Consider the following 8,852-nt stretch of genomic DNA (forward strand, 5'->3'; position numbering starts at 1 on the left):
TGAAAGTCACGAACAGGACCGGAGACAAAGGGCAGCCCTGGCGGAGGCCAACACCCACCGGGAACGTGTCTGACTTATTGCCGAGAATGCGGACACAGCTCCTACTGCAGTCGTACAGAGACCGGATCACCCGTTGTAACGGGTCCGGCACCCCATACTCCCGCAGCACCCCCCACAAGAACCCCCGAGGGACCCGGTCGAAAGCCTTCTCCAAGTCCACAAAGCACATGTAGACTGGTTGGGCAAACTCCCAGAACCCCTCCAGTAGTCTTGCGAGGGTAAAGAGCTGGTCCACTGTTCCACGGCCGGGACGGAATCCGCATTGCTCCTCTTGAATCTGAGGTTCGACAATGTTCAATTGTTAGACTAAACTGTTGAATCAACAATGATAATCCTGGGAGGTATAGTATGTGATGCATTTGTAATATTTAGCATGTGTCTATTATTTTGTCCACCCCCAATGGAATCATCACCTGTCACACTGTCAACATCATAAGCTTCACTAAAGATTGTATTAGTAGCATTATAATGTGCGAGTGTATGTGAGCTGCACCCACCAGGACTCAAGTTCAGGTCCAGACTGTAGGCGTGAGAGATGAGTCCAGAGTTCCGAATAAACAAGTCTTCATCAAGAGACTCCCCCTCCTCTTCTTCACTACTCCCCTCCGTCTCGTCCTTATTTTCTTCCTCCTCCTCCTCTTCCTCTTCCTTCTTTCCCTCCCAATTGCTTTTCTTTTCTTCTCTGCTCTCCTCCTCCTTTTGCATCATTCCTTCTCTCCTGTCATCCTTCAGGTCTTTGCTGCAACAGGGCTGTTCCTCAACTGATAGACATTCATTGGCTGGTTGGGAGCTGGGAGGGCTGCTATTGGTTGTCTGGATGTCCATCATGTCAAACTCAGGGAAAAGCAGGCTCATGCAGGATTCCATCTCCATCAATGTTGCCTCAATTTCCTGGTATGACTCTGACAAAGAAACAATATGTAAATCTCATGTTAAATCTTTGCTTCATTTGGAAAACTCCCAAATGAAACAACGTTCATCCAAGATCTTGACGGGATTTTAGACAGTACGCTGGACTGTCAATTTGGTCCAGTCTAGTTCATAAAGAATCAGTTATTGTTATTATTGTCACTTGACAACGTTTTGTGGTGTTTACCCTCCATGTCTTTGGAGGCTGCCTCTACTCTCTCCTTGTAGATTCTCTCCATTTTCCTCTGTCTCTCCACCTCCCTCCTCCTCTCTGCTACTGTCCTAGCCTCAGCATCTTGGAAGTCCACCTGACAGCAAGGACGCATTACACACAACATGGAGCATGTTAATCAATTGGGAGACACCATTCAAGTAGATAGCAACAGTAGCACAGGAAAGGACTGATACTTAACGGAGCAGGTATATATCAGAGTGCAGGGTTCAGTAACTTTAGGCACGCGTGCCAAAGGCTTAACCAATGGCCCATACTAAGCGTGAAAGAGAGTTTTTTGGAAATGATGAAGTGCTTTCTCATCTGCATGCCAAATGACCTCTTTCACAACCATAGGCAGTGATTTACGGTAGTTTGGCTAGCTCACAGCCACCGCTCTGCACTGTTTTCATACAGCAATTTCAGCTGATAAAGTCGTCCCTACCGGCAGTGTCATCGCGGCAGGCTAGCACTCACCGTCCGGTTCCCCCTCAGGTAAACACCGTTAGCTCTGTCAGCAAGTTTGCCATAGTTTGTACTGTTAGCGCTGTGCCATTAGCTATGAGCTACCGGCTCAGGTGACCCCATGTTGAGAACCGTTGAGGGGCAATAAAAGGAAAAAAAAAAAAAAAAAATGAATTGAACTGTTTTCTGCATACAAAATGCTAGGGGGATTTCGTTTTTTACAGTCTCAGTTACATCAATGATTAGTAATAACATTGATGTTGATGCATCATACACTGCAGTGCTCCATAATACAGCAGCAATAACCCTAGCAGAAACCAGGAAATTGGCATGTGAACTATTGCACATGCGCACATCGCAATGTCGACGATGAAACGTAAATGGTGCAGACCTATAAACTCTGTGGCGTTATTAAACTCGTCATCTATAATATTGTTGCTTATTTTAGCCTCTGGTTCCTTTATGTTTTTTGTCTATTGTTGTGTTTTGGTAAGTAACCTGTTTGTACTTGTTTTTTAGAGATATTGTATCTCAATGGGACCATTCTGGTTGAAAAAAGGATTAAAAAAAATATTCAAATAAGCTTTATAGGCAAAATATTACAGCTAAAATGTGACACACTTTAATAGACCTTCCAGCATGCAGCTTTTTATATTATGGTGTCAATCTCAATGTTGTAATTCATCAACAGAATGTCACAGGACAGTTTGTTTGGCAGAGGCAAAAAAAGGGAAGTTTAATCCCTCTCACCTTCTTAACCTGTTTGAGAAAGTGGTAGCCCAGTGCTAACTTCTTATAAGCTGCCCCATAAGAGGTCTGCCATGATTGGACAGTCTGGATGGCCAGGGACCTGAGTTTCCTGGCTACTTCCTTAGGAGGGGGGAGAGGCTGCTCTGAGTCAGTCTCTACCGTCAACTCCAGGAACTCCTACAGAAGAGGGATGAGTGAGAGTCACAAGGAAGGGAAGAAGGATGGGAACATGACAACCTGACTTACTATTCCAATAATACACATACAATTCAGTATCTATGTTTTGAAATCAAGATTAACATTTGATTTTAACTCCCCAGCTTACACAGAGACATTTATTTACATAACTGACTTGGAATAAAGAAGACCTGAATAAGACCTGTGTATGATAGGCCGACAGGTTACACTGGCATGGAAACAAAATTAGGACTACACTCTTTCTGAGCAAATATGTATTAACCAGTACAAAAAGATGAGGTGGTGTTACTGTTATATACAGCGGGTAAAATAAGTATTGAACACGTCACCATTTTTCTCAGTAAATATATTTCTAAAGGTGCTATTGACATGAACTTTTCACCAGATGTCGGTAACAACCCAACTAATCCATACATACAAAGAAATGCAAACAAATTAGTTCAGAAATTAAGTTATGTGTAAAAAAATGGAATGACAGGGAAAAAGTATTGAACACGCTTACTGAAATTGATTAAATACTTCGTACAAAAGCCTTTGTTGGGAATGACAGCTTCAAGACACCTCCTGTATGGAAAAACTAGTCGCATGCATTGCTCAGGTGTGGCTTCTTCCAAACAAACAGAATTCAAATCTTGAAGGTTCCGTGGGCCTCTTCTATGAACTCTGATCTTTAGTTCTTTCCATAGATTTTCTATTGGATTCAAGTCAGGTGATCATCTGGGCCATTCTAGCAGCTTTATTTTATTTCTCTGAAACCAGTTGAGAGTTTCCTTGGCTGTGTGAAATGTCCACCCTTGTTTCATCTTCATCATCCTGGTAGATGGGAGCAGATTTTTATCAAGAATGTCTCGGTAAATTTTTCCATTCATATGAAGTTTGCCAGTGCCGTATGCTGAAAAACAGCCCCACACCATGATGCTCCCACCTCCAAACTTCACTGTTGGTTTGGTGTTTTTGGGGTGATGTGCAGTGCCATTTGACCTCCAAACATGCTGTGTATTATGGCATCCAAAGAGTTCAGTCTTGGTCTCATCTGACCAGACTATACTCCCCAGTATTTCACAGGCTTGTCTAAATGTGCAGCAAACTTTAAACGAGCTTCAACATGCTTTTTCTTCAGCAGTGGAGTCTTGCGTGGTGAGCGTGCATACAGGCCACAGCGGTTGAGTGCAATACTTATTGTTTTCTTTGAAACTATTGGACCTGCTTATTCCAGGTCTTTCTGAAGCTCTCCACAAGTGGTCCTTGGCTCTTGGACGACTCTTCTGATAATTATTTTCACTCCTCTGTCAGAAATCTTGCGAGGAGAACCTGGCCGTGACCGGTTTATGGTTAAATGATGTTCTTTCCACTCCCGAATTATGGCCCCAACAGTGCTCAATTGTGTTTGTTTGGAAGAATGGGCCAAAACCACACCTGAGCAATGCATGAGACTAGTTTCTCCATACAGGAGGCGTCTTGAAGCCGTCATTATCAGCAAAGGCTTTTGTACGAAGTATTAAATCAATTTGAGTAAGCGTGTTCAATACTTTTTCCCTGTGGCATTCCATTTTATTGCACATAACTTAATTTCTGAACTAATTTGTTTGCATTTCTTTGTATGTATGGATTACTTGGGTTGTTACCAACATCTGGTGAATATTTCATGTCAATAGCACCTTTAGAAATATATTTACTGAGAAAAATGGTGACGTGTTCAATACTTATTTTACCCGCTGTAAATACCTGAGATGAGCTATTGGTCTACATGATGCCAGTACCTGGAAGTTGTCCACCAGCAGCGTTCTAAAGTGGTGTGATCTGGAGAAGAGCTCACTGGCGATCTGGAAGGCAGACAGTCGGACCTCAGCATGTTCTTGGTTGAGCTGAGATATCACCGAGTGGTACACGTGGTCTATGCAGTCATTAGACACTCTGGGAGGAATGAAAGACACAGAGTGAAAAGTTAAGTTCCATATAACATGTATGAATATCTTTGTGTTCTTATAATCATGTGAATTCTAACTTTACCATGAATATCACTACAGCGGCGAATTAAGGCAATTGTAGGTAAAAGAAATGAAAAAAAAAAAAAAAATATATATATATATATATATATATATATATTTTACTGGTACTGTCAGTACTACAACCATTGTTTATTGGTAGTAGTACTAAAGTTTTTCTCTTGAATTTGAGACTTTAATCTCAGATCATTTTTTGTTTTTTCTTCGCAGATTTATGACTTCAATCTCTGAATATGAATTTCCTATTTTGTTTTTCGCAAATTTTAAAACGTTTTTACTCGGAATATTACCCCCAGCTCTGTAAAAAAATGTGCCTACATTGGCCTATATCATAACTATTGTCTCAGATTGGGTCGGGGTATAAAAAAAATCAATGCAGTGGCGTATATGTACAGTATGTTACAATGTTTCACTGACTATGGAGAATATTTTGCATCATCAAAAATGTATTGAAACCTTTGCACGGTGGGATTAACCTGCAAATGGGCCCAGAGCAAAAGTGTGACGTCAGTCCTAACTCAGAATTCTGAATATGTACTGTGTATTAATGGACTACTACTTTGGCTTTTTTCAGAGAGGAGGAACTAGTAAGTACTCCATGGTACACAGTGACTTATGCCCGAAGTATCTCTCTGGGTAGAAATGTAGCCTCAGTTAGTGACATACTTGCAGATCTTCTTGATTTCCTTCATGCTGTCCTGGTTGAGCTGTGGTTCTCCTGATGTGGTAAGCTGCTCCACCAGCTCTGACAGCCTGTCCCTCTGAGACAACTCCATCTAATTCATTAACACACCTGTGAAAGGGGATATACTGCTGACTAAAAGGAGTTTACCAAGAGTGAAGTTCTCCAGCCAAACCATTCAAGGAGACATAATACAAAAATATCTAAATATCTGCAAAACTGAAAAAAGTGGGACGTGAATCCTGGTATAACCACGATCAGCTACGCAAGTCATGGAGAGATGCAGACAGAAAGAAAGACAAAATAATATGAAACTGTTGTATCTACGAAAAAATGTCATATGTGATGCTTAACCTGTACACTGTAAGATCTCTGATGGTTATTGAAGCCTGTCATGTAATATTACAACAAATACTGAAGATTATTTAAAGTATCACAGGTGTCCTCCCATTGTTAAATAAGATGTATAATTGTTCATGTTGATGCTTAAAAACAACTATACTACAATATATTATAATATATTTAGTAACGTTACATTGCGAAGTAACGTCATATCATACGTTACACGGCTATTTCCTGATTATATAGAGGTTTCGTAAGCTTGTCATCTACCACCCACTAGCAGTACATTTACTGTACTAGACTGTAATGATAATCGAGTGAGCATTGGGGCTACACCTTCCTATATACAGACAATGCAGAAACACACAATATGTATTAACATGCAAACAGTTCCATACAAGTAACGCTAATTATGTAGCCAGCTAACGCTACATCACATTTTGAAATACTTATCTTTCTGATTTACATATTAGCATTTTTTATGAAATTTAAAAGGAAACATAAAAAAGTTATATTATTATACAACTACACATTTCTAGAAAATGTATTTAAGTCAAAATTGCGTTGAAGTGAATTTATAGCTTTGCTAGCTGCTACAATGCTAACAAACGTAAACACAGGTTTTCGGTGTCTCAAACCACTTACCAGCAAGTAGCTTGTTTTATTATGTAAGGTTACTGAAACTCAGTACATTTTCCAGCTGTTAGCTCCAACTGATCAACGCAACTCGTAGTTCATTCATGACACACGACATTATATTAACGCCTGCTCTTTAGCCCCGTTTTTATGTCAACAACCGTTTATTTACCTTCCTCGAGACACACATATTTCCGTTAGCTACTTGTACTACCGGTTTGACTTTTCAGAATAAAAGCATCGATAAGGCCGCACCCCCTGTACGGCACGTGGACCAAATACATACGAAGGACCTCCATGCACTCATAATGTCGTATACAGTCTAATGCAAATTAATAATACTAATACAGTTTTTGTTTTATCTGTGATTCTACTTTTATAAGTTCTAGTTTAGTGTGGTGTTCTGCTGGGAGGCATCTAAAATGTTGTGCCTGTACAGTGCTGTTGGCTTTGAAACATTCATCAGGGCTTAGCTCTTATTATGTGTCTGATGGCAATTCAAGGGTGATAGATGTGTTGTCAGATCACATCAGATTATAACTGCAGAATTGACCAGTCTGGAATAGGTACCAAACCTAATACAATACTGTACCATGTTACAATTCAGTGACATCATGAAACAAGAAGTATGAATAAGATGTGTGGTTTTTATATTGTGAAGTGAATGACGGTTACTGACGCTGGCTGCTATAACAACAGATGAACATCTGGGAGAGAGAGAACGCAAACACAATCCAAAAGCAAAACATGCTGTTTACACAGCAATGTTTATTTTATATATATATATATAATTTATTTTGTACCCAAAATCACAAATTTGCCTCAGAGGGCTTTAAAATCTGTACACATAAAATCTGGGCCTAGTAGAATAACTTGTTTGAGTTTAACATCAGGAAGTTGCAGGTCATCCAAGTTTTTATGTACTTAAGACATGCTTGAAGTTTAGTGAACTGGTTGGTTTCATCTGGTTTGATCGATATATACAGTGGGTACGGAAAGTATTCAGACCCCTTTAAATTTTTCACTATTTGTTTCATTGCAGCCATTTGCTAAAATCAAAAAGTTAATTTTATTTCTCATTAATGTACACTCAGCACCCCATCTTGACAGAAAAAAACAGAAATGTAGAAATTTTTGCAAATTTATTAAAAAAAACAAAAAACTGAAATATCACATGGTCATAAGTATTCAGACCCTTTGCTGTGACACTCATATTTAACTCACATGCTGTCCATTTCTTCTGATCCTCCTTGAGATGGTTCTACTCCTTCATTGGAGTCCAGCTGTGTTTAATTAAACTGATTGGACTTGATTAGGAAAGGCACACACCTGTCTATAGAAGACCTTACAGCTCACAGTGCATGTCAGAGCAAATGAGAATCATGAGGTCGAAGGAACTGCCCAAGGAGCTCAGAGACAGAATTGTGGCAAGGCACAGATCTGGCCAAGGTTGCAAAAGAATTTCTGCAGCACTCAAGGTTCCTAAGAGCACAGTGGCCTCCATAATCCTTAAATGGAAGAAGTTTGGGACGACCAGAACTCTTCCTAGACCTGGCCGTCCAGCCAAACTGAGCAATCGTGGAAGAAGAGCCTTGGTGAGAGAGGTAAAGAAGAACCCAAAGATCACTGTGGCTGAGCTCCAGAGATGCAGTAGGGAGATGGGAGAAAGTTCCACAAAGCCAACTATCACTGCAGCCCTCCACCAGTCGGGGCTTTATGGCAGAGTGGCCCGACGGAAGCCTCTCCTCAGTGCAAGACATATGAAAGCCCGTATAGAGTTTGCCAAAAAACACATGAAGGACTCCCAGACTATGAGAAATAAGATTCTCTGGTCTGATGAGACCAAGATTGAACTTTTTGGTGTTAATTCTAAGCGGTATGTGTGGAGAAAACCAGGCACTGCTCATCACCTGCCCAATACAATCCCAACAGTGAAACATGGTGGTGGCAGCATCATGCTATGGGGGTGTTTTTCAGCTGCAGGGACAGGACGACTGGTTGCAATTGAAGGAAAGATGAATGCGGCCAAGTACAGAGATATCCTGGAAGAAAACCTCTTCCAGAGTGCTCTGGACCTCAGACTGGGCCGAAGGTTCACCTTCCAACAAGACAATGACCCTAAGCACACAGCTAAAATAACAAAGGAGTGGCTTCGGAACAACTCTGTGACCATTCTTGACTGGCCCAGCCAGAGCCCTGACCTAAACCCAATTGAGCGTCTCTGGAGAGACCTGAAAATGGCTGTCCACCAACGTTCACCATCCAACCTGACGGAACTGGAGAGGATCTGCAAGGAAGAATGGCAGAGGATCCCCAAATCCAGGTGTGAAAAACTTGTTGCATCATTCCCAAGAAGACTCATGGCTGTACTAGCTCAAAAGGGTGCTTCTACTCAATACTGAGCAAAGGGTCTGACTACTTATGACCATGTGATATTTCAGTTTTTCTTTTTTAATAAATTTGCAAAAATTTCTACATTTGTTTTTTTCTGTCAAGATTAATGAGAAATAAAATTAACTTTTTTGATTTTAGCAAATGGCTGCAATGAAACAGTGAAAAATTTAAAGGGGTCTGAATACTTTCCGTACCCACT

General features: G+C 40.7%; 1 protein-coding gene across 1 annotated transcript in view; it reads right to left on the bottom strand.

Annotated features, from left to right (window-relative positions):
• uvssa (UV-stimulated scaffold protein A) overlaps positions 1-5,375 on the bottom strand; it is a 24,114-nt gene extending 18,739 nt beyond the window's left edge. Inside the window, exons 1-3 of the mRNA XM_031877624.1 lie at positions 5,266-5,375; positions 4,354-4,507; positions 2,396-2,572 (exon numbers count right to left, since the gene is read on the bottom strand). Of these exons, the coding sequence (XP_031733484.1) occupies positions 2,396-2,572; positions 4,354-4,507; positions 5,266-5,375 (441 nt within the window). The remainder of the gene's footprint in view (positions 1-2,395; positions 2,573-4,353; positions 4,508-5,265) is intronic.
• Positions 5,376-8,852: the final 3,477 nt, after the last annotated feature.

Source organism: Anarrhichthys ocellatus, unplaced genomic scaffold (assembly GCF_004355925.1).
Source record: "Anarrhichthys ocellatus isolate YVR2014 unplaced genomic scaffold, GSC_Weel_1.0 scaffold142, whole genome shotgun sequence".
NCBI classification, from domain to species: domain Eukaryota; kingdom Metazoa; phylum Chordata; class Actinopteri; order Perciformes; family Anarhichadidae; genus Anarrhichthys; species Anarrhichthys ocellatus.